The sequence below is a fragment of the Myotis nattereri genome (genome assembly GCF_964212035.1).
Source record: "Myotis nattereri genome assembly, chromosome: 9".
Taxonomy (NCBI): Eukaryota; Metazoa; Chordata; class Mammalia; order Chiroptera; family Vespertilionidae; genus Myotis; species Myotis nattereri.
The window spans coordinates 52,410,529-52,436,691 of NC_138084.1; the positions used below are offsets into that span (position 1 = coordinate 52,410,529).

At 37.7% G+C, this 26,163-nt stretch overlaps 1 protein-coding gene across 11 annotated transcripts in view; it reads right to left on the bottom strand.

Annotated features, from left to right (window-relative positions):
* The window catches only part of DLG2 (discs large MAGUK scaffold protein 2), a gene marked incomplete at its 5' end in the record, with an annotated part of 1,947,716 nt that overhangs the window by 561,301 nt on the left and 1,360,252 nt on the right, over positions 1-26,163 (bottom strand). For all 11 annotated transcript variants that reach the window (XM_081100118.1, XM_081100117.1, XM_081100121.1 and 8 more), the window contains one exon: positions 2,345-2,469. In XM_081100118.1, the coding sequence (XP_080956244.1) occupies positions 2,345-2,469 (125 nt within the window). The remainder of the gene's footprint in view (positions 1-2,344; positions 2,470-26,163) is intronic.

Consider the following 26,163-nt stretch of genomic DNA (forward strand, 5'->3'; position numbering starts at 1 on the left):
TGAAAACTTTGATTTGAGAGTTTTTAGGCAGAGACTACATGATAGAGGGGATTCTACTATTAAATGAGAGATCAGAGATTACGTAAGTGACATCCGGGACTAGTTTTTGTATGTATTCAAAGCTAGCTGAATGATCTTCTAAAAGTCTTTAAGCCAAAATTTCCTGAGTCCATATTATAATAGCCATAATAATAGTACATACTGTTGTCAGTATAGATTATTGTGTGTCTGTGTTTATCTATATTTTATTTCTATCCATTATCTAATCTATCTATCTATCTATCTATCTATCTATCTATCTATCTATCATCTATCTTAGTACAATGCCCCGCATGTGGAAAAGCTGAATAATTATAGGCTATCATCATGTGCTTTCTCTTTACAACTATAGAATGCTGCTTCCAGAACAGCACAACTTCCTTTTATCTCTGTAGACATACTATGGCCACCCATGCTTGCAGGCAAAGAATGGTGGCACTCTCAGAGATTCCACTTTCCTTTCTTAACTGTAGGCAAAGCACATAACATAGAGTACAAATTCATAATTGTGGCCCATCGATTTTGGAATGATCCTCTAAAAGCTCTATTCTTAAACCTTTGTCATGGAGCTTATCCAGCATCCAATATTAGCAAATCCAATTCCCATCATGGCTCACAGAATGACACAGCATCTATTTCACACTGTTCATTCTGTAGCATGGATATTTCCTCACTCAGATATTAATTTCCTCAAATCAGTTTGAAAATCCTATTGTCAAAAAGCATGTGTTTCCTGAGAGTCACTCATTTCTTTTCTTGTTGAGAGGAGATGCAGGTGTATCTGGAAAAAAATTGTGATTCTCTTCTACAAGCTGCAAAGATGCAGCTGTCAAAAGTAATCACTTCATCAGAAAAACTGAGTAGAGTACAAAGGTGTCCTTAGCTGCTTTATAAGGAAAACCGTTAGCTAGCTTACTTATGCTAAATGGAGAAACAGACTGAGGAAGGCCAACAAAGCTTACATTGCTGCTGCTTGGGTCATCGACCTCATAGTGGCTCCATGCAAGCTAAAGCCATACTTACCTAAAGGACTTTGCTTGTGCTACCCTCCCCCCCTCATTAATTCATCCTCCTCCTTCCTCTTCTCATTTCTTTCACTCATTCATTCATTCAAAAATTCATTCTTTCAGCAAGAATTTATTAATCCACTTTTATATATAACTGCCTGGTCTGAGAAGATTTACAATCTGGTAGAGGCGCTAAAATAACATGAGGACATTATTTTCTTCCCAAGGAAATGTCTCCTAATTGTTCTGATCCACAATCTCGTTTTGCTAGTGTTTTGCCCTCAGATAGAATTTTATTTTATTTACTAATTGCCCCATACGTGTAACTCTTAATTCCCCAAATAATCTTCAGTTCTTCAAAGAGAGGGGCCCTGACTCAAGCAGTTACTACTCTCATCTGAGCAGTATCTGGCTCCACTCCATCCAACTACGTAATCTCACCTTGTGGGCATCATCCAAGCCAACTTTGTTTCAATCTTTGTTGGGATAACTTGCTCTTTCTCCCTCTGTTCTCATCCACATTTGTGAGGATTGTGAAATCTTTATTATTTACTCTCTCTCTCTCTCTCTCTCTCTCTCTCTCTCTCTCTCTCCATATATATATATGTATTGATTTCAGAGAGGAAGGAAGAGGGAAAAAATAAACATCAATGATGAGAGAGAGAATCATTTATTGACTGCCTTCTGCATACCTCCTCCTGGAGATGGCGCCAGCAACACGGGCATGTGCGCTGACCAGGAATTAACTGTGACCTCCTGGTTCCTAGGTTGACACTCAACCACTGAGCCACATTGGCCAGGCTTAATTATTTTTTAAGACACAGAAGGGAATCTTCCTTTGGAACAGTTTTATGGATGCTGTCCAAACTCCTACCAAAGACCTTATAAATAGCTTCTGAATCTATAAGTGTACACAGTGTCTATACACATTGAATTATTTGCTAATATTACTTAAATAGAAAAATAATTTTTTCTATACATTTATTATTTTCTCATCAGCTCATAGGATTCTTCTGTCTAACCACACTGAAGGCCCCATGGAACAAAAGACATATCTGCATCCCCTTGTCACCGTGCCTGGACCACTATTGAATATGGTAGCCATCAACAAATTAAATACTACTTGAAATTCAACAAATAATAAGAGATCTGCAAAGTCGTTACAGAAAGCTTACTTTAACAGCTTTCTCTTTGAAGTACAGAAGTTTTATAGAATTACTATTTTCCAAAGGGACAAATGTATCTCACTGATATGGCAGATTTACTTTCCAAATAATTCTAACATTTCAGTTCTTTACCTGAGTCTGCCATCCTCTGCTGCAGCACCTCCTGGTATAATCTTCGTAATAAATATGCCAGGGTCATCTCCAATATGGGGATTATCTGTCCCTCCAGCAATACTGAATCCCAGGCCAGAATTCCCCTGTAGAAACAATAAGTAGATATTAAATGATGTAGCTGTCACCTAAACCTAGCTCCCCTTGCACTCTGTGTTATCGTCTTACCACTTAAATGGAAATCAGGTGATAACAGTCTTGTGTGCAAAGCTATAAAGTGCACTGTCAGCAAACAAAGGAAGGTCAGGAAAAATACTCAAGTTTGTCCCTGGACCACAAGCATTCAAGCGCCATATATTTTTGCTTTTAAGAAATGCTTCCTTTATAGAGCAATTAAAATGATCATTTTAAAGTAGAAAATAAAAGCATACAAATTGAGGAATATGGAAAGTACAAAGATTATTACGGTCAATTGTACTAATTATAAATTACAAAGAACAAAGAATGGAAGAAAATGAGTTATATGAAAATATTTGATTTGGTAGCACAGTGAAATTGTGGTATTTACATTTTATTATTGTCAGTATTGTTGTTCTGACCATGTTTATCCATCAAATAACTATGTTCCCATGTATCAAGAAACTTGGACTTCTGAAGTCAGAGTCCCTTCTATAGTCATAATAAATGTAAGAAACCTTTCAGTAACAAGCAGGTTTTTATTTGCAGTAGTTATAAAAAATTCTGCAGCAGGTAAATTTGAACAGTTTATATTCTAATAAAGCTTTCATCTCTAGTGTACATATAACCTTTTGAAATTAGTATGTAAGACAATTAAAGACTCCCTGAAATTCACAAATCTTCTTACTTAATATATTTCTTATTGACATATATTTTAATATCTATCTCCACTGCTATATTGCATTTCCATATTGCATTCAGATTTTTCCCCTAATTTGCATTATATGCTAAATTGTTTCCATACTGCTAGGTAGTCTTTATAATTACCCATTTTATTTTATTATTATTTTTATAATTACTCATTTTAAATGACTAAATAATATTTCATCAAGGTCATATACCACCATTTATTTAAATAGTCCCCTGTCACTGGATATTTAATTTCTCTATATACTCTTATGACAAAGAGAACTTACTAAATTTATGATCACTTGATTAAGTTCTGCTCTTGGGTAAAAAGAGATAAGGACTAAGAACTAAGTAGTTAATACACAAAAGTTAATTAGGGCATGCAATTAGTCAAAAAAGTTCAATGTTAAGATAAGGTCAGCTATAAATTGACAGTATACCACAGCAGACAGCAAGGTAATGTTTAGGAATTTTTATGGATTGAATTAATAAAACTCTAAATTCCAGAGGGTTGTGTTCAGAATTGTACATTTACATTGAGAGGTTAAAATTAATAATGCAACCACAGTAACGAAAATCCCATATTTTCATACTTCTAACATCTATCAAATTTTGTTTGTTCTTTGAAAAATTCCTATGTTCACTGAACAGAGATATTATTGGTAGCAGTCATGTAATCATGAGTTTAATCTTTATTAAACACCAGTTCTATGCCTGGCACATAAAAGGGAATTACAGAGCACAGGACTGGGTAACAGGAGAACCAAGCATAGAGACTTTTCCTGAAGGTGAAGAGCAGTTAGTTACTTTTAAGAGGGTTAGTGTGAGAGCTGGGGAGAAGGAGAGCCTGTTGCAGGCAGATGGAGGAACATATGTAAAACCCTGAGATGAGAAAGGGGATGCCAGGCCAAAGGAACAGACAGTAAGGCTGGAACAAAGAAAGGAAGGAGAGTCAGACTGGATGAGTCTTTATCATGAGATTCTCCAGAGCAGCATGTATATAAATCCATTTTTGGTTTTACGTATCTACTGACACTGGATGATTTCTCCTATGTGACTGTCTTGAAGCTAAAGACGGAGATTAAGACAGGATGACTTTTGCCTTCATGAAATTCAATACAGAGTAGGAAAGGCAGATAATCTGGCATCTGGTGATCAACCACATTGTCATGTGTGCAGCCACCAAGATAGCATTTAGGTGATTTATAAGGCAGTTTATCTAAGACCTAGGGATTTTGGAGAGAAAGGTAAGTATCTTCAATGTAATTTGGGTCTAGCTTCAAGAACATTGATTGGAGTACATTGGTCTTACTAGAGTTGGCACCTCAGGGATAATAATTTCTTGATTTATTGGGGTAGGGAAAGGAGGCAAGCAGAGATCGGGAGATACTCAAATGCTTTCTCCTAACAATATCAATATTTTGGAAGAGAGCACTCAAAACTGTCATTTGACAAAGATAAAATCTAGCTCTTAATCTCTTTTCCTTATTCCTAGTTTGACACATTCACCCATAGGAACACTGAACTGCTGGCTCTTTCTTGCATAATCCATACTATAATTTCTCTTTGGGCCTTTACCCATGCTGTTTCCTCTACTAGAAACTTCCCAACTTCCCCTTGACTAGTCCATTTCTTCTCATTTTCTAAGGTAGGGCTCAGAAGGTATCTGTTCTAGAAAATATGAAATGATCACCCCAACTCCTCTTTTCTGGGTAAGTCATTCCTCTTTTGAGATTTTGTGGATTTCTATGCTATTTATGTAATCCACTGTGTTATTTTGAAGTTATATGTTTATGATTCTACCTTTCCATCAAACTGAGCTTACAGAAAGCAGGAACCGTGTTCATATTTGTTTCTTGGTGCATTGTTTGGCACATAGTATTGTTAAATAAATATTTGATGAATGAAATAACAGATAAGCAAACTTACTGAGGATATTCAAACTGCAATGGGAAGATTCAGCAAGAACACAATAGAAGTCCACAATGTGTTAAGAAATGCAATGTAGATAAAAACAAGTTTGTACTCTGTGCCTACAACAATAAAAATGGAAAGCCTACCTATACAAATTGTGGCTTAGATATAGGATGATGAAACAGAACTGTCCAACTTGGAAATTGGCTGTTTTGGAAGGGAGGAAGAGCTCTTTATTCAATGGGCAGCTGGACATGAGGGGCCCAAGCTTTTATTGAGTCAAACTGGATAACTTTAAAAATTTTCTTCTGGTTCTCTGGCTAGATTTGTAAAAAAGCTGTTTATGTCAACAGAGAGAAAAAGGAATGCATTAGGAACCTTTAGAGAAAAAGGTAGATCACTGTTGCATTTTTATTTTTAAAAACATATTTTTATTGATTTCAGAGAGGAAGTGGGAGGGAGAAAGGGAGATAGAAACATCAAGGATGAGAGAGAATCATTGATTGGCTGCCTCCTGCATGCCCCCCACTGGGGATCAAGCCTGAAACCCAGGCATGTGCCCTGACCAGGAACTGAACCATAACCTACCTCCTGGTTCATAGGTCGATGCTCAATGACTGAGCAACACCTGCTGGGCCACTGTTGTATTTTAAAAACTTATTCTTTGAATAGATAAATCTTCGAAATAACGGCTTTGGTGTAAATGCGGCAATATTTAGCCACTGTTTTGAGAGTTAACGGAGAAGATGGTGGCTCTGGCATTTACTAATATACATTGCCTTGCCCTCAAATCCACTCTGAAGAAAAAGAATAAATGGATCAAGGAGTCCACAATGAAAAGAGAGAGGTAGAGATGGGGTGTACCTGTATTTCTGGTCCCAAGGTTCCCAAAAGCTTTTGTGTTTCAAGTAAAACCAGTCTGCCAGCTGGGCCTGGCCAGTCACCAAGGTTCTTTAGAAGAGGTTCATCTGAATTCAACGAAGGAAATTATTTAAAGTGCTTTCCCATCTACCCCATTTGTTCTCTTCCGCCTTCCCATTCAGGCCTCTGCTAGCAGCCAGCGGCATTCAATGGAGAGGGGAACAGATAAAGAGGGGCAGTGAAATTACTGCCTGCTCTTCTATGGCTGAGTCACTCCAGTCCCCTGACAATCATCCCGGAGCCAGCCAGCTGCAGGGCAGACCCCTGAACCTCTCCTCCGAGCAGCAATCTCTCCATGGGAACGGGCATGCCCCTGGCTCCCATCCTTAGATCCTGAATATTGTGACTAATTAACCAAGTGTTAATACATGACCCAGTCAATGGAAACTGCGACGTGGCATGCTGGTGAGGGCAGCCCCCGTACAGAGCTCTGGGTGGGCTGCTGTTCCCTTGCAGTTGGGCAGATGCCATGACTGATGCATGAGGCTGGCATGGAGCATTCATCCTCCTCGTGCCCAGCCCTCCACATTTGCTGATTCTTGCCCAGGAGCACAAGTCCATGGCCTAGACAAATGTACTTCCTCTTCCATGCACCACACTCCACCCCTCTCAGAAAAAGAATCAGCAAAAACTGATGATTGCCCATATTAATACAATATCCTCGGATATTGTCGCTTAACTGATGATTGACAATATTAATACAATATCCTTGGAAAAGCTCCTCTTTCATTAAAAGTGTGCTCTCCAAATGAAAATTACACCCCCCAAAAATGGGGATATAAAATAAGAGAAAAAAAAAAAACAATGATATTATAATTATATGCATTTATAGAATGTTGTATTGACCAGGAATTTCTTTGATATTCATAAGTTAAGCTACTAATTTAAAATACTGTTTAATGCAGCAATTCATTTCTAGAAGTTTATCCTAAAGAAATCAGAGATGTCTGCAAACATTTGTGTTCAGTGTTGTCACAGTATTATGCTTCCAAAATAAAAAAATCAAAACAAGCACAACTCACAACTACAAAAAGTTCTCAGAAAGAAGAGATGCCTGTTTTCACTTACATCCTTTAGGAGTTGTATTCACAGTGTCCCAAATTTTCTATATTAAATTGTATTTATCTGGAAGCTGCTGAGTAGAGGAGATCTGCATTTGAGAACTGATCACTGTAGATTTGGTAGATCATCAGACTGGTAATTTGTAGAAAAGGGGTTTAATGGGATGGGTGAGTGTGGAGAGGAAGCATTTTCAATAAACAAGTAGAAAGAGAATGCCTGATTACAGCAGGCCAAATAACTAGAAGCAGTAAAGGGTGATACAGTAAAGGTAGATTACTATTTCTGTGAAATAATTTTGTTCTTAGAAAAGATATGTTGTAACGTCTGATGAGAAGGAGGCAGAGTAGAAGCAATTTTAGAGGATGGTGGAAGGGGCCTCAAGCATGTCTGTGAGCTAAAGTGAAGAAGTGCTTGGAAAAGAAAATTGAGGCTACAGAAGAGATGGAGAATACATGGGAAGGAGGAGTGAGGAGTGAGAAAAGTACTTAGAATCCAAATTCTCTGAGTCCTGCCATAGGTACTGGTTAAATATATGTGGTAGCTATAGCCACATCAAGGAATACAATAATATTTTGAAAGGGAAAGATCTTTGCAATACATCTTTCAGTAAAGAAAATAAAATACAATACAGGATTTAAATTGTGATCTCACTTTGTAATATATACGTGCATAGAAAAATTCTGGAATACGTGTCTACCAATAAGTTATTAGTGGTTCTCAATGGATATGAAAAGTATAGACTTTTAAAAACTTTTGTCATTTTGAGAAAATCTATTTTTATTTTTTTCTTATAAATATACCTTACTATAAACACATACATACACATTATTCTTGTAAAACCTGTCTAACAAAGGAACAAATAGTTTGTTTTTTGAGAACATATGTCATCTTTGGGTAGGCAGAGGGATACTATTCTATCTGAGATAAGAATGACCAAATTCCTATAGATAAAGTGTTATTTTTAGGTGAAAGAAGTTACACGGTCATTAAAGGTAGAGGAGAAGGAAGCAAAAGGAGTTATGACTGAAAACACGTCTTTGCTTTATATATTTATCTGTAAGGACTTCAGAGGGAAAAGTCTAGAATAAATCTGGAGCCTTAAGTAAAACAGTAAAGGGGCTGTAATTGCAGCTGTGTGGCAAGAGAGACACACTGGGATCAGTAAGGGTTTGTTGAGCAGCAATAAGGTGGGATGTCATCAGCATGATTATGGGATTTTCTCCAACAGTGCTTAGTAATATTGAGCAGCGAAAAAGGAAGGTTTAGTTGCTAAGGGCTGAGGTGTGAAAATCAAATGTGTGTGACTGACTCAATGGAATGAGGAATAAAAATCAGAAAAATAGCAAAGGAAGAGAAGCAAGGAGGATGCTCATAGGCTGGAATAAATGTGGGTACAAAGACTGAGAATCATAGAAGGTCTAAGTATAGGTTTATGGGGAATAAGGCATAGAAGAGGGGGCAGCAGGCTGTGGACACTTTGGAGTTTCAGGGTTCAAGACTGAGGAGAAGAAGTACTCGCTGATAGTCATGTGAGGGTAATAAAGGTCATGTGGGTGTAAACATGATGATTGAGTCACAGTGCTTTGTGGCCAACACTGAAGTTTCCTTGGAAGATAGAAAGAGAAAAAATGGAGAAGAAAAAATGGCCAAAAATATTCACTGAAAGCCAGGAAAGACCTAGAGTAGAGATGAAAAGGGGATAGGAACTAAGGCAGTGTGGCAGACAAGAGAGTTCCAGGTAGAGGAACAAGATATGCCAAACCCTAAAAAGAAGAAAGTGCTTGACTTGGTCAAAGAACTAAAATGAGACCAGAATAGCTATAGAGTGATAAGGAAAGTAAGGGAGAGAGGAGGTTAGAGAAGGCAGCAGGGGTCAGATACTGGGGCCAGTGGGACATATCATAAGGTTTAGGGTCATGAAGACTTCAAACAGGAAAGTAACAGGGTCTGATTTAGTTTAAGATTACACTTGTTGCTGTTTAAAAACTTATTGGATAAGCCTTATATGACAAACCTACAGCCAACATCATACTCAATGGGCAAAAACTAAAACCATTTCACCTAAGAACAGGAAAGAGACAGGGATGCCAACTTTCACCACTCCTGTTTGACATATTACTGGAAGTGCTAGCCATAGCAATTAGACAAGAAGAAGAAATAAAAGGTATCCAAATTGGAAAAGAAGATGTAAAACTGTCATTATTCACAGATGACATGATACTGTACATAGAAAACCCTAAAGACTCCATCAAAAAATTATTAGACTTAAAAAATGAATTCAGCAATGCAGCAGGATACAAAATTAACACCCAGAAATCTATGGCATTTTTATACACCAATAATGAACTTACAGAAAGAGATATTAAAAAAATATCCCATTTACCATTGAACCAAAAAAATTAAGATACTAGGAATAAACTTATCTAAGGAGGTAAAAGACCTGCACTCAGAAAACTACAGGATACTGAAAAAAGAGATAGAGGAAGACATAAACTGATGGAAGAACATACTGTGTTCATGGATTGGTAGATTCCACATCATTAAAATGTCCATACTACCCAAAGCAATCTATAGATTCAATGCACTCCCCATTAAAATACCAATGGCATATTTCACAGACCTAGACTGAACTCTCCAAAAATTCATCTGGAATAAAAAAAGACCCTTAATAGCTTCAGCAATCCTGAGAAAAAAGAACAAAGTAGGAGGGATCTCAATACCAGATGTCAAGCTGTATTACAAAGCCACTGTTCTCAAAACTGCCTGGTACTGGCACAAGAACAGACATATAGATCAATAGGATAGAATAGAGAACCCAGAAATGGACCCAAACCACTATGCTTAATTAATATTTGACAAAAGAGGAGGCAAGAACATACAATGGAGTCAAGACAGTTTCTTCAATAAACCGTGTTGGGAAAATTGGACAGATACATGCAAAAAAAATTAAAACTAGACCACCAACTTACACCATATACAAAAATAAACTCAAAATGGATAAAGGACTTAAACATAAGATAGGAAACCATAAAAATCTTAGAGGAATCCACAGGCAGCAAAATCTCAGACATATGCCAAAGCAATATCTTCACTGTTACAGTTCCTAGGGCAATGGAAACTAAAGAGAAAATAAATAAATGGGACTACATCAAAATAAAAAACTTCTGTACAGCAAAAGAAACCATCAACAAAACAACAAGAAAACCCACTACATGGGAGAACATATTTGCCAATGTTATCACCCATAAGGGTTTAATCTTCAACATTTACGGGGAACTCATACAACTTAACAAAAGAAATATAAACAACCCAATCAAAAAATGGGCAATGGACCTAATAGATACTTTTTGAAAGAGGACATAAGGAAGGCCAAGAGACATATGAAAACATGCTCAAAGTCACTAATCATCCTAGAGATGCAAAATCAAAATGACAATGAGATACCATCTCACAACTGTCAGAATGGCTATCATCAACAAATCAACAAATGACAAGTGCTGGCGAAGATGTGTAGAAAAAGGAACCCTCATGCACTGCTGGTGGGGAATGCAGACTGGTGCAGCCACTATGGAGAACAGTATGGAGTTTCCTCAAAAACCTGAAAATGGAACTTCCATTTGACCCAGTGATCCCATTTCTAGGAATATATCCCAAGAAACCAGAAACACCAATCAGAAAGGATATATGCACCCCTATATTAATAGCAGTACAATTTACCATAGCTAAGATTTGGAAATAGCTTAAGTGCCCATCAGCAGATGAGTGGATTAAAAAAACAGTGGTACATCTACACAATGGAATACTATGCTGCTGTAAAAAAGAAGAAATTCTTACCATTTGCAACAGCATGGATGGAACTGGAGAGCATTATGCTAAGCAAAATAAGTCAGTCAGAGAAAGATGAATATCACATGATCTCACTCATTTGTGGAATATAATGAACAACATAAACTGATGAACAAAAACAGATCCAGAGACAGAGAAGCATTGATCAGACTATCAAACCTCAGAGGGAAGGTAGGGAAGGGTGGGGATAAGGGGGGGAGATCAACCAAAGGACTTGTACACATGCATATAAGCCTAACCAATGGACACAGACACCTGGGGGGTGAGGGCATGAGTGGGGGTGGGTGGGTGGGGCAATGGGGTGATAAAGACACATATGTAATACCTTAATCAATAAAAATAAATAAATAAATAAATAAATAAATAAAATAACTTATTGGAGAGAGCCAAAGTGGGGAATAGGAAGACCAGTTGTAGCATCCAGGTCAGAAATTGATGGCAGCTGGTAAGCTGAAAGTAGTGGGGATGACAAGATTTGAGACATGATTTAAAGGTAGAATTGACAGAACTTAGTGATGGTTAGAATGTGGGAAGGAAAGAGAAAAATCAAAGATGATGCATAGTTGGACAGGGCTGCCATATAGGAGATGGAGAAGACTGTGAGGGAGTAAGGAAACCAGTTTGGAAGAAGTAAATCAAGAGTTCAGTTGGGATCCCTTTAAGTTTGAGAGATCTATTGGTGTCAATGGAGTGGCAGAAAACTTACTGAGATACTGAGAAAGAATGTCAACAATAGCGAACACTCATTGTGTGCTGGGAAGTGACCTTACAACTAACTCCCTCCTTAAGGATAGTGAAGATACTGGCAAGAAAATAGGTGGGTAATTGCAGAAATATCAGAAATAAATGCCTGGCTGTTATTTTCTTTAATCCCCATGACAACTCTTTGAGGGTATAATGTGAACATTTTCTGAATGTAGACCTAGAAGTATGGGATTTCTTGGAGAAGCCAGGTTTTCTTAATAAGGGATGACATGATAAATGTGATGTTTTACTGTGATTAATTCAAGGACAGTGTGCAGGCTGAATTAAGACAAGGCTGAGCGGATTGAGTCAGAAAGCAAGAGGAGTAATTTGGCATCAAATATAATATTTGAGCTGTGAATTCTTAAGATCTTATTTAGAACACTCCAACTATAAAATTATCAAGGAACATTGATCTTGTCCCTTACAATAGTATTTAATGAAAATGCCACTAGAAGTTAATATATTCTTGTCAGCAGCTCCCAATATAGTCTCAACTTTTTGGTCATTTTTCCAATGTAAGTTGGTAACAATGGAGTCCCTCTCTTATAACCCCATTGAGCTTTCTACTTACAATGACATCTCTGCTTGTTTCCTCTGAAAGTTTCTGGCATATGAAGGATTCAAGCAGATATATCTATTTAGAATAGTTTGGGTGTATTGAAAATAAGAAATAGAGAAGTTCATGAAGCAGTCAGTTACCACATCAAGAAATCAGGAGTCAACCTTGTCTCCTGCCTATCCATCAGTCCTTGCATTTTATTAAACACCATGTCTTGTTGATTCTACCCACAAATATCCATCAAATCCACCCAGCTGCTCTCAATTTCTATTATCACCTTTCCAGCTTAGAACTTTGTTAGTTTTCCTCATTGATCTTCTGGCTTCCAGGTCTCACTCACTTCTCTCTATACCAGCAGTTCTCAACCTGTGGGCCGCCAACCTGTGGGTCGCGACCCCTTTGGGGGTCGAATGACCCTTTCACAGGGGTCGCCTAAGACCATTGGAAAACACATATATAATTACATATTGTTTTTGTGATTAATCACTATGCTTTAATTATGTTCAATTTGTAACAATGAAAATACATCCTGCATATCAGATATTTACATTATGATTCATAACAGTAGCAAAATTACAGTTATGAAGTAGCAACAAAAATAATTTTATGGTTGGGGGTCACCACAACATGAGGAACTGTATTAAAGGGTCGAGGCATTAGGAAGGTTGAGAACCACTGCTCTATACTCATGGTGGAATGTGCTCAAAATAATGGATCTTAAACTCAAATGCAGACAAGGTATATAGGAGGGTAAAATAGGCCCAAAAGACATAAAAAAACAAAACAAAACAAAAAAAAACAGAGCAAGAGTGTGGTTAAATGACAGCTGGTCTTCATATTGGATATAAAATAGGGAGAAGTGGGGATTGAGCATATACTTAACCTAAAGGGAAGAATACTAGATTCTTAGTATCTGAAGGCATGGGCCACACTTTATTTGCAACTGTATTTCTAGCTCTCAACCCAATTCCTGCTGCCAGAAAACACTTAGTAAGTTTTTGCTGGATTAAACCAACTGAACAATACTTGAAATAATTTGTATAATGAGATAACAAAGAAAGATAGAATGAAGGGGCTATAAGAGGGTGTATTTGGCTTTAACAGTGCTAAAGATTGAATCACCTAATTATGAATTTATTTGAGTATCTATTATATGCTCAAAATTGTGTCAAATTCTGGGAACAAAAGAAAATAAAAGACATGGTCCTTTTTCTCAAGGAGCATCTAGTCTAACTGGGTGGATGTAACATATACATACAGGGACAATATGGCTGTGGTGCAATATTTCAAATTTATCTTTGGCTGTTCCTCTCCCTGGGCCCTCTCATCCATCATTTGCCAAGTTCTGTTGATTCAATCTCTTGAAGGCCCTTTGTTTTTTAACCTTTTATTTCTATTTCCACTGCCTCTATGATAGCTAATTTCCTCATTTCCTATTGCCCAGGATATTGTAAAATGCCAACATCTGAAAATGATCACTTAATACACCATTGCTTTTGATTCATTGTATTTCAAAAGTACAATTTTCCTATTTTATCTCAAATCAACAATTGAGATCTTTTTTCTATTTAAATAGTCAAAAAAAAACACAAAAACCCAACAACTGTTGAACAATCTTATTCTTTTTCCCCTCTTTATTGAACCATGAGGATTTTTTAAAAGGCTGATTCCTAAAGGTTTGTCTTTTCCTCTCTTAATTTCTGGCAGTGTACACTTAAATCTTTCTTCTTACTATTTCTTGGCAGTACTATAGATGCTCACTTGCTTTTAAGGGAGTTAAGCCATAAACTTAAATCCCTTAAAAATAACTCTCCTTTGAAATGGTAACTTGGGAATAACCAACCGGGACTCTGACATAAGCCTTCAACCCATACCCCTACCTCTCCCAATCTTGACTAGGCCAAGAGGAATGGCAGTGGGCACTTGCTACCAGCCCTTAGGTACCACTCTTGAAATGGATTAAGAAAGCAAGTTCTGGAATCATTCCTGCTGTGTTTACATTCTAGCTTTACCGCTTTCTGGCTTATGATCTGAACAAATTCTCTTAAGTTCTTTGACCTGTAGTTTCTTCACCTGAAAAGGGAAATAATGTAGCTTTGGGGCTGGTTATAAACTAGCAGTACTCGAAGTGTCTTCATGATCGAAAGCATTTTCATAATAATAAAATGTTATTTGTCTTCTTCACTGTGTTTACCTTTGCACTGATTGTACAAAAGCATTGGTGGGTAAAACTGTTGGTGCCTTCGTAAAATCAAGGCAGTGGCACCAAAGTATACTGGTAATCACTGACTTATTCAGTAAACATATTCACAATTTAAAAAAAGGCAAATTTTACTTAAGAATATCTTTGATGAATCAGTAAAAAGTATTAATTTTATAAAATCTTGACCTTTGAGTCCACAATGTTATAATATTACATGTAATGAAATGAGAAGTTTGCATAAAGCACTTATGTGTATTGATACAGGGTGGGGCAAAAGTAGGTTTACAGTTGTAAAACACAGTTTATTCTTGTCATTAATTATTGTATTATTTTTCATATGAACAACTGTAAAACTACTTTTGCCCAATGCTGTATGTTTTCACAAGGAAAAATATTTGTGCAATAATTTGAATTGCAAGCTAAAGTAACATTATTTTCATTCAATACCATTTTTATTTGAAAGAATGACTGGCATGCAAACAATAATTATTTAGTCTTGGGTATTTGGCCACCTGAAAATAAAATGAGCTTGTTTTATAAAAGAAACACAAACACAACTAATGGTATTTGTTTAAACTGTAAAATTTGAGTTTGTAAGCAAACATTATATTTTGGATGCCTTGCATTTATCATCATGTGCCTCACAGTTTTCCAAGCCTTAAAGACTTTCATAATGGGATGTCTGGAAATATTGGCAAATAGGAAGTTTTGGTATTGTGTAATGAAATATGTCAACAGTTGGATGATCTGTATAACTCAGTAAACCAATATTTTTCAACTAACCAACACATATTACAAGCCCATGCATGAGTAAAAGTTTCCTTTAAAGTAAAAGATAGATGAACAATTGTAGAGTGACATAGTAGAAAAAGTTTATTAATATGTTTTCAGATTCCACAAGGCAAATAACTAAAAAAAGAAGACCATTTATTGATTGGGTGAATGTCTTCATGACTCACCCCTCTAAATTTGGTGGCCTCTACTCCCAGAAAGGTTGCAAGGGCATTTATGAGGCAAACATGGAAGGAAGTAGAATTAGCACCCCAGAACTGGAGTCAGGATACCTGGGTTCTAATCCCAGCCCTCTTGTTACTTAACTGGCAATTTTACCTTGAGTAAATATTTTTAATTTTGCTAAGTTTCTTGCTTGAAAAACAAAGTGTTAGATCAGATGCTATACTGAACAAATGGAAATCAAAACAAGAAAACCTATTATTTGTCAAATTTTCATGTAACATCAAGAAGAATAGCCATAATTACCTGAAAAGGCTATGGATATATTTTGCCTTTCTCCATTCATATATCTGTTAGAGAGCCTTGCTTTCCTCATTTACTACAACTAAAATGACAACAAAAATGACAACTAAAATGAAGATGTGCTATATTAATCTATATTATAAAAGGCCTGTGGCCCTAACGCCATAATGACCAAAGACCAGCGCAGGTGGGCGGGGCTGTGCACGGGTGGGTGGGGCTTTGCGATTTCGTGTGCTGGGCTTCCAGTCTAAACATAAAAGAGATTTGGAAAATGTAAATCAATGCTTTTCATTCTTCCTCTCTACTATTTATAATCTCCCAAACACAATCATTACACTTCCATTTTCATGCCTTCTTCCCCCATTCATCTAAAATCAGCTCCAGCATCATCTGTCCTGCAAAGCTTAGGTGACTCATCAGAGGGTTTAGATAGGCTTTCTTTGTTCTCCCAGAATACACTGATCTTGCTTCTGCTGCCACAGTTATCATGTTACATTAAAACGTTGGATTCACAGGAAAGGAACTATGTTAATTTTACTTATATGTTCATTGTAAATAGGCAGTAGGTATTTGCTGAATAAATAAATAAATGAGAGCTTTGTTTTCATTGATCATTACTACACTAAGCACTTTATGGGCTTTCTCTTAGTTATTCCAAAAAATAACATATTTAAATATCTGCTTCTTTCTATTTGTTCTTGTTTCTGTGAGTTACAAAAAAATTTGTTCAGCCTCCTGCTGTATCAAAAGGTGCATTGGAATAATAGTCTGCCCAATGGAAGCCTGAGGGAACTAATTCACCTCCATGGTTTACCCCTAACTCCCTAATCACAGGCAGGATGCATTCAGAGTTTAAAAGAAAACGAGTCTTGAAATCTAATTTATATTCATCTTAGGGTTTCCTCTCATTTATGAAAGCCCTGCCTAAATAATTTTTCTCTAAAGAGTCCATCTTTGACTAAGGATTCAAGAACAGAATATAAAACTTTTAGTTCTCAGCATCAATTGTAAAATACATCGACATCATAAGGTAAAGTAAATAAACTGAATTGGAGTGCACCATAGAGGAATATATTTCTTTAGAAGGTACTTAAATAGAATGTAAAATATCTTGTTGGTTCTTTACTTATCCTTTAGAAACAGAAATATGGGGTATTTACTTTCTTCTATTTTGCAGTCAAAATAAATTTTATTTTTATGTCTCAGGCAACAAAGATATTTCCATTCACTTCTTTGATTCCCTAAAATATTTTTCAGACACTGAAGTCCAAGGATAATCAGAGTTGACAAAAAATGTTGGCCTCTCATTGTTCTTTAGGCAGATTAATAATTCTCATGGAGACCTCAACATGACTCGCTACATTCTGCCACTTTCAATCCTTTGCGAATCCACTTCAAAAGAACAACATGTTTATAAAGTCCTCTAATATCTGCCACATCACAATAAATGATGAACCACCAACTTCCAGAATGCTGGCTTTGACCTCAAGCAAGTTATGCAATAATGCTTCCTTGAAAGTTTTTGTGCATGCAGCTCCTTCTCTCCCAAAAGATATGTCTGCCAGATGGCAAAAATGACAATCTTAGAAAAAAGTGAAAGCTGAGTTGGGAACAGCAGCTTTTTCAGAAGGTCAGGGCACAAATCTCTGGTGGCAAAGCACAGCACAGCATTTTAGAGACAAAACCTTATTACCCAAATACTGCACTTAATGTTGGATGGGAAGGATGTTTGCCTATGGGTATATGCTCTGTCATCCTAGGGTGAGGTCAAAGATTGAAACTACCATGGCAAAGTAGGGCCAGATAAGACCATATGCAGATGAGGGTTTTAGGATGCTACCATCAAATTCATACATGTATGTATAAATTTCACATATATTATATATATCTGCACTAATAAAAGACAAACATGCAAATTGACTGTACCTTCGCTATGACTTAAGCCATGCCCACCAGCCAATTAGAGTGACTATATGCAAATTAACCCAACCAAGATGGCGGCCGGCAGCCACGGAGCTGGATCAAGCAGGAGGCTTGGTTGCACCAATGACGGAGGAAGCAAAGCTTCCCCCCTGTCGCGGCCAGCTCTGAACTCCACTCAAAGCAACAAAGTTTCAATTATAGAAGATAAATAAACCCCAGATACCTGCTTTCAGCCGGCGTGGCCACAGAGCTGGAGCCTTGGGTTGCCCCTGGTGATGGAGGAAGCCAACCTCCCCTCCCGCCCTACCCTGGCCAGCTCTGAGCTCCACTCCAGGCTACAAAGTTTCAATTATAGAAGGTAAATAAATCCCAGAATAAAAAAGAAACGAAAAAAAGGAGAGGCTGGGAGCTTCGATCGCTGGGGGGGGGCTTGGCCAGACTGAAAATGGCCCTTAGCCCCTCACCCAGACTGGCCAGGCACCCCAGTTGGGACCCCCCCACCCTAAAGGGGGTGTGGCCAGCTGAAAATAGCCATCAGCCCCTCACTCAGGCTGGCCAAACCTCCATGGGGTGAGGGTCCCCACTGGGGGGGGGGGCTTGACCAGCCTGCAAACAGCCATCAGCCCCTCACCCAGGCTGGCCAGGCCCCCCAGTGGGGATCCCCACCCTGAAGGGGGTGTGACCAGCTGCAAACAGCCATCAGCCCCTCACCCAGGCTGACCAGGCACCCCAGCGGGACCCCCAGCCTGATCTGGGACACCCTTCAGGGCAAACCAGCCGGCCCCCACCCATGCACCAGGTCTCTATCCTATATAATAAAAGAGTAATACACAAACTGACCCCAACAGCAGAATGACTGGGAATGACTGGTCACTATGACACACACTGACCACCAGGGGGAAGATGCTAAATGCAGGAGCTGCCCCCTGGTGGTCAATGTGCTCCCACAGGGGGAGCTCTGCTCAGCCACAAGCCAGGCTGACGGCTGCCAGTACAGCGGTGGGTGGGAGCCTCTCCCGCCTTCTCAGCAGCGCTAAGGATGTCCAACTGCAGCTTAGGCCTGCTCCCCGCTGGCAAGTGGACATCCCCTGAGGGCTACCAAGCTGCCAGAGGGATGTCTTATTGCCAGCTTAGGCCCAATCCCCCAGGGAGCGGGCCTAAGCCAGCAGGTGGTCATTCCCCGAGAGGTACCAGACTGCGAGAGGGCACAGGCAAGGCTGAGGGACACCCCCCGCCCCCATCGAGTGCACAAATTTTTGTGCACCGGGCCTCTAGTATGATATATTCAGATATACCATATATATATATATATATATATATATATATATATATATATATATATACACACACACACATAGTACAATGAAGTACAATCTTATGAATACATAATTAGGCATACCCCATTTAAATGCCATTTTAGGACACAAAAACCTTCCCCTAAAAGGCACTGGTGGAGTTGCTTACACAGATAAAACATTTTTCCATAACCAATTTTCATGGCAGGTCTGGACAGCATGCATTTTATAAGCCAGAGTGTCCAGGAAAACATCTGGATGAAGAAGAGGTTCCAATTGCAGGCTATAACATTTATTCATTCTTCCATTTATTCAATCATGTATTCATTAAAAAACACTGAACTGTACTATAAATCAGAACTGTATTCGGTGTTTACTGTCATACCTAAGATTAAATCAATAAATATTAAAGAAGTTATGTAGAATAAAAGTGTTTTTTCTACAATGTGCCCCATTTCTATCTTTTTTTTTTTTTTACTTATGTCAAAAAGCACATGTATCAAGTTTAATAGAACAAAACTCTAAGCCTTCTACTTCTTAAAAAGATGCTCAGGAATAGTACTGAAATTTTTCTATATTTTGCTTAAAATATTTTATTAATTCACCTTTTAACAAGTCCTTACTTAGAAACTAAAAAAAAAAAAAATCCACTTTTTTTGAAAACTGTTAGTGTATTTATGGACAAATCCAAGTTCAATGAAAGAAAAGAGAATTCATCTGATATCAAATGCCTCCTACTAACTTTGTACTGGAACATTTGTTTGCCTTTGTGAGTAGAATATAGGCAACATAATTTCCACTAACTGCTTTTCTTTGGCTGGAAGTGGAGGACTAGGAGGAGAACTGGCTTGATTCCCAAACTCATTTCAATTTCAATTCATCTAAAGACAAAGGCCACAGTTATCATGTTATCGGCTCTGGCTGGGTGGCTCAGTTGGTTGGAGCCTCATTCTGTATGCCAAAAGGTTGTGGGTTCGATTCCTGGTCAAGGCACATATCTAGGTTGCAGGTCCAATCCCTAGTCAGGGCGCAAAGGGGAGGCAACAGATCAATGTTTCTCCTTTACGTTGATGTCTCTCTCTCACTCTCTCTCTCTCAATATCTCTCTCTCTCTCTCTTCCTCCCTCCATCCCTTCCTCTCTCTCTAAAATCAATTAAAAAACAACAGCAACACATTCTTGGGGGAGGAAAATAAATAAATAAAAAATAAATAATAAATAAATAAATAAATAAATAAATAAATGGCAAAAGTTACCCAGTCTTTGGTTGAAATAGATTCTTTTTTACTCCTTGAAAAAGGAAATGATTCTCAAATGTGCTTAATGTCTTATTAGGCTTATTTAACAATCTGTCTCCTAATTGGAAACTATGGAAGTTTGTCCACTGTCCAGGAATTTCACCCTGTTAAGAGATTTTCACAACCAGTATGCAACTTGAATATGGGTAAGCTGAGTATTATGAAATGATGTAGGACTGGGCACCTCAATCACTCAGGGGAGCTGCTAATAGTGGACTATCTATTCATTTCTTTGAACTCTATGGGGTGGGGGGTGGGGGGTGGGGGGAGATACAAGTTATCTGATATGTCATTGGAGATATCCAGGTAGTTACTTGACATTCATTCTTTTAAAGCAGTTCCTCATAATGACTCTGAGAAAGGTTTGTACCAGTATCTCCACATCAAAGCTTTAAAAAAAAGAAAGGCCCAGTTATATTAAATGGTGATCTAGACAGGCACCTGACAGGTCTGCAATAGAAGTAAGTAAGGATGCTGGAGGATAGACATTGAGCCTTAAACCATTTGGCTTACAAGGATAAAATAATTTCTTTCATTAATAATGAATCAGAGAATCCGGCCTGAGTGGCTTGCAGTTGCTCAGCAGTTTGTGCTCACTCAGCAAGATTTTTCTTATGGCAAGTCATCAAAAGAGAACTAAAAGCATAAGAAGGAAATTAAGATAGTCATGCTATGTGGGTGCTAATGTAAACTTTTTGATCTGTGTTTAAAAGCACAGCATATAACCTTATGCAATGCCTCGCCTGCCAAATACTGCCACCTTCACATTTGATCATTCAGGTGAGGCGCTGGTGGTTGGCTGGGGGTGTGTAAGTACAAATGCACATGAAAACAACAGATTCCAATTTATCAAGTTTCCTCTAGATATGTCTTTCTTCTATTCCAACCAACTTCATTCATTTACTCACTTATTCCGGCATTTATTTATTTAACAAATATTTATTGAACATCTACTCTTTGTCTGGAGATGCAGGATATACAGGGTGAATTAACAGGGACAGTCCAGACTTTATGAAGCTCTCATTAACCAAAAACTTTTTATGGATGAAGAGAATTTACAGCTATACTCTTGTTATGAAAGCTCCTGAATCTCTCTAAGTCCCAGTTTCCTTCTCTATAAAAGGAGGTTAATAATATCATCCTTGCAGGGTCATTGTGTTTTTGTCTTGTCCATAGCTGTATATCCCTGGTTCCTTGGCATATAGCAGGCATGTTATATTCATTTCAGAGTCAGTGATGCACCAAAGAGTGAATATATAGATCACTCAAACAGTGGGTACACATTAAATGGTAGCTAATATGAACATTAAGTTCATAGCCACTATTTATAGCCACTATTGTAGACAGCAGCAGCAGTGAATGTGACAACTTATATTTGTCTCACTTTTCCTCCCTTGCTTATTTTTAAAGACCATTTGTAGAGATTTCTACATCTTGAAATAATGCTGGAAAGATAGTCAAAGTATAGTCTATTGTTCTCATTTTCCAAATGAAGATGTAGAACTTCAGAGAGGTTGATGTATCCAAAGTAAACTAGTCAATCAGTGGTAAAAATAATTCTTGAGCCTAGATTTTTCTCACTGGCAACTTGGTACACTAGGTACACATGAGCAGAGGACCCTGAAATGCCCTGTAAAGCTGGAGACTCATAAATCATAACCATGATGCCTTTGCTCATGGAGATTTTGCTCCTAATTTTGTCCATGGAATCATGAGACCTATGACCTTACAATTCCAAATCCATTTCACACTGACACTTTACTTTGAACTTCTGTGATACTAGGGCAAATAAGAAAAGGTTTCAAGGTTGTATATTGGGAGAAGCTGACTCATTTTAAGCATATACTAAGGGCTTAAAATGTGTTTGTAAGCATGAATCAACTACTGTTGTTTTCAACAAAGTAGTTCTTGAATGGATTACTTAAAATGAGTCAGCGTTAACTCTAAATTAAATGAAAGGATATTTTACAATCTTGTGGGAGAAACAGAGACAAAACTCAACACTATGCATACACTCACACATGTTAATTAGTGAAAGGAGAAAGCAACTGACTTATTCTTCCTAAGAAGAATGGAATAATTAAGGTTCTAAGTCTAGGTACTTCTAAAAAGGGTTATATAAAGGGGGGAGGGGCAGGGAAAGCAATAATAGAATAAAGGAATGAAATAAAATATTGGATGAAAACATTTGCTGAGATATGAGTATGGCCTCTGTTTAGAGCTCTATGTAATGAAGAGTATGAGTTTTGTTGCCAGACTTCTATGGCACTTTCCTTTGCTTCTTACTAAATGTAGCATCAATAAGATATTTATTTTCTTGAGGGTATTTCAACATGTGTGAAATGGGTGTAATAGTACTGATCTCATAGAGTTGTTATGAGGATTAAAATAGTTAAAATATATAAAACATCTGGAATAGGCTCTTCACAGTGAGATAAATGTAATAAACTATGCCTTTTTATATTAATAATTTCATAAACTCTGTGAAAGGAACATTGCCTTATCAGATCTTGCTATAAGATGTTCTTATACCACATGCTCTCTCACATGTTCTCCCCATAAGACACTAGGCTAGATGTCAATCTGAAGCTGGTCTATGTTGTACTCTAGGGTCATAGCACATGATCATTTGTAATCCCTCATAAACCCTGAGTCCTATAGACCTGGACCGTGAATCATGCTATAAGGCCTCTTTAACAGAAGAGGACACTTTAAATGTGGTTCTTTCAGTGACTTTTGGCCCTAAACTCCTGTGTTTGGGGTACAGTATGGACCCTACTTATATTCAATCCAACTCTGCAGTGAATTGCTCAAGAATGGATGCTGGTGTCCTAATTTAGAACGAATGAGAGCATTCAGGGCTCTAAAATATATTATTTTACCAATCTCTATAGCACTTCTCTTGCCTGAAATAGAGGCCAAAGAGGCAACTAAGGGGATGAAGAGAGAGGCTATTTTTTACATCTTACTGTTTTTCTGACTACTACTATGATACTCCATAAGCAGATTTACTTATCACATAATCAGATAAATAAGAAATTACTGAAGTTGAGGCATGCATTCTTATTAGTATAAAACTGAGTTTCACAAAATTCTATTGGAAATGTATTCTACTCACTAAAAAGTAAGGAAGGGCCTGCCAACATTATGTTTTGTGACTCATGAATAAAAAACAAATTTTCTTTGAGAGGTATTTCACAATATTGAACTTAGCAAGCTATCATTCAAGAGAATTGTCTCCTCAAAAACTAAAATATCCTCCATGAAGGACATTTTACTATGAACATCAGATGATACACACTGTTGTTGGGGCCACAAAGCCTATCCGGGTGGCAGGGTTCAGACACTTGCTTTCCAAATGTACTAACCACTCCTAGTGCTTTCTATGTCCCAATATTATAGGTTTAACCAGAAGTTACATCATCCAAGAATGGGAGAGATGACATAAAATATAACCTCCATGTCCTCTGACAAAATGAATCTCCCTGAGTTATTTCCACCTGGCAATGGAAAAGAGCAGGTTAGAAAAATTCCTCAAATGTGTTATCTCCAAAAGATACCCCTTAATTCCAAGGTGATAAGAGTCCCTCTACCATGATTCTACAGAACTTAATTCTTATACCTCTATTATAGCAGTTACTCTGTGAGGAAATAAATTATTTGCTAAATATGTTTATCTCAATCTCTCTCATAGGGGTATAAATACAGTTTGTCCATCTCTAGATCCTTATTTTGGTTTCTGCTGATGGAAGATACTTAACAAATAGTGAGTACTCCTTTCTACTTTTCCCTGGTTTTACCATAAACCTGACAGTACAGCCTCACACACTACCTATTAAAGAGGTCCCCGACTTTCATGACCAAAGGCCACTTTGATTATTTAGCTTCTTGTGGGAGTCCTGTTCTGAAAGAATTAATGTGCCAAACAAACAACTTTAATTGTGTGTAGAAATAGTGACAATTTTTTTTGTTCTTCCAAGGAATTCTTATATTTCACAGGTGAGAAAAATGAAATATACAAAGACTAAGTAATACAACACATTGAAATGACTTTGACAACGATGTGAAGGGAAGGTTGATCACGCAATAAGAGAAAGCAGTGAGAGTTGGGAGGCTACTATGCTAGGGCTCAATGGAAAGTGAGGCAGCTTAAACTAGTTTGCTGGCAATGGTGATACAGGAAGTGAGCAGATTGGAGAGATTCTTGACAGTAAAAATAGATAAGGCAATAAAGGAAAGAAATATTATCACCAGTGTTAGGTCTCTGGCTAATAAAATTGGATGGCCTATGCCTTGAAATAGAGATTTATGAGAAAGGTGAGTTTCAAGAATCAGATTACGAGATCAATTTTGGACATGTTGCATTTGAGTGCCTAACACACATGCTAGTGGAAATGTTGAGCAATCAATTAGGTACAAGGGACTGGAACACAAAGGCAATGTCTTTTCTAAAGATATATATTTGCAAATTATTGGCATAGAGATGGGCTTAAAGCCTGTAGAATATGTGCAATCATCCAAGGAGGGAGTGGAGAATAAAAAGACTCAGGACTGAGGCTGGAGCTGCTTAGGCATTAGAAGTTGGGTGGAAGAGGAGCTGTTAAGGTTGACTAAGAAAGACTGACAAGAGAAATACACATAAACCAAGAGAAGCTACTATGAAGAAACATAAAAGGTTCTATGAAGAAACACTCCCTAAAGATGAGGGATTAATAAACAGTGTTAAACACTGCTGATAATTCTGGTAAGAGACAAATATATCTATTACATATATATTAAACTATTAAACTAATGATTTTTATTGTTCTTAAAGAATGCTGATCTGAGACTTCTTGTCAACTGAATCAATAGTTCAGGAAAAGATAATGCATCAAACAAGAAGTCCTTAAAGGAAGCAAGAACTCAGGATGCAATATAAAGGAATATACTAACAAAGAAGAAGAAAAACTACAAACATTCCATCAAAAGGGAGAAGAGAAAGGCAAAAATCAAATACGTATTATCTTGATCTTTCCTCTAGGTCAATTTCCCACATGTTTGAGGTGGCAGTGAATAGACGCATGTTAGAAACCATTGCCTAGGTTTTTGGGGAAATCCCCAAACAGTGGCAATTGTGTCTTACTAGCCTTTTGGTGCCCTGAGGAAAAGTGCTTCTTAGAGACTCTGGTAAAGTAGAGTTGAAAGTGGTCATATGGAGGCAAAGGGGTATAAAGTGGAGAAAGCACTTATCATACGCTACAGTCAACCTCCCTCTCCCAGTGGAGGGTAACCAGAAGATCCCATGTGCTTCCGGTGGATGTCAAAGGAAAGCACCTGAGAATCAGTGGGCTCCCCATTAGACTGCCATGCTGAAGAATGAGGTAACCCGCAGGCAAGCATTTCTAGATAAACAACCTATACTGGGATCAATTAGAAGATGGAGTTATGATGCTGAAGATATCCAGAATCAGCAAGATCTGCGATAAGAGCAAATATGCCACAGGAGATAACTGGGCTCTCACAAGACCTAAAGCATAGAGCACAAGTTCTCCAGCTGCAGGCTGCAGGTACAAATGCCAGCAGGAGGCACAAAGGAAAGACAGGGAAGTAGCCACACCATTAGGCAAGAACTCAGAGAAGAGGACAAGGAACTGCATGCAAACCAGCTACAAGTTCATTACAATGAGAACATGTCAGATTTCTTCTAGTTTCAGCTTGTCTAGCCAAATGGGCATGGAGATACATTGATATTTAAGCAATAGCCCTGATAATAACTTTTAGCTATAAAATAGATTATTTATTCAGTGTGATTATTAAATAATATACTGTGTTTACCTGAAAAAGATGGTTTTAAATGGGAAGAAACTGTGATACCTTAAGTGGGGGAAAAAGTAAAGACTTTCTTTTTTTTAAAATAAAGAGGAAAAAATATCTGTTGACATAAATAATATTGAGTTTTAACTTCCTATC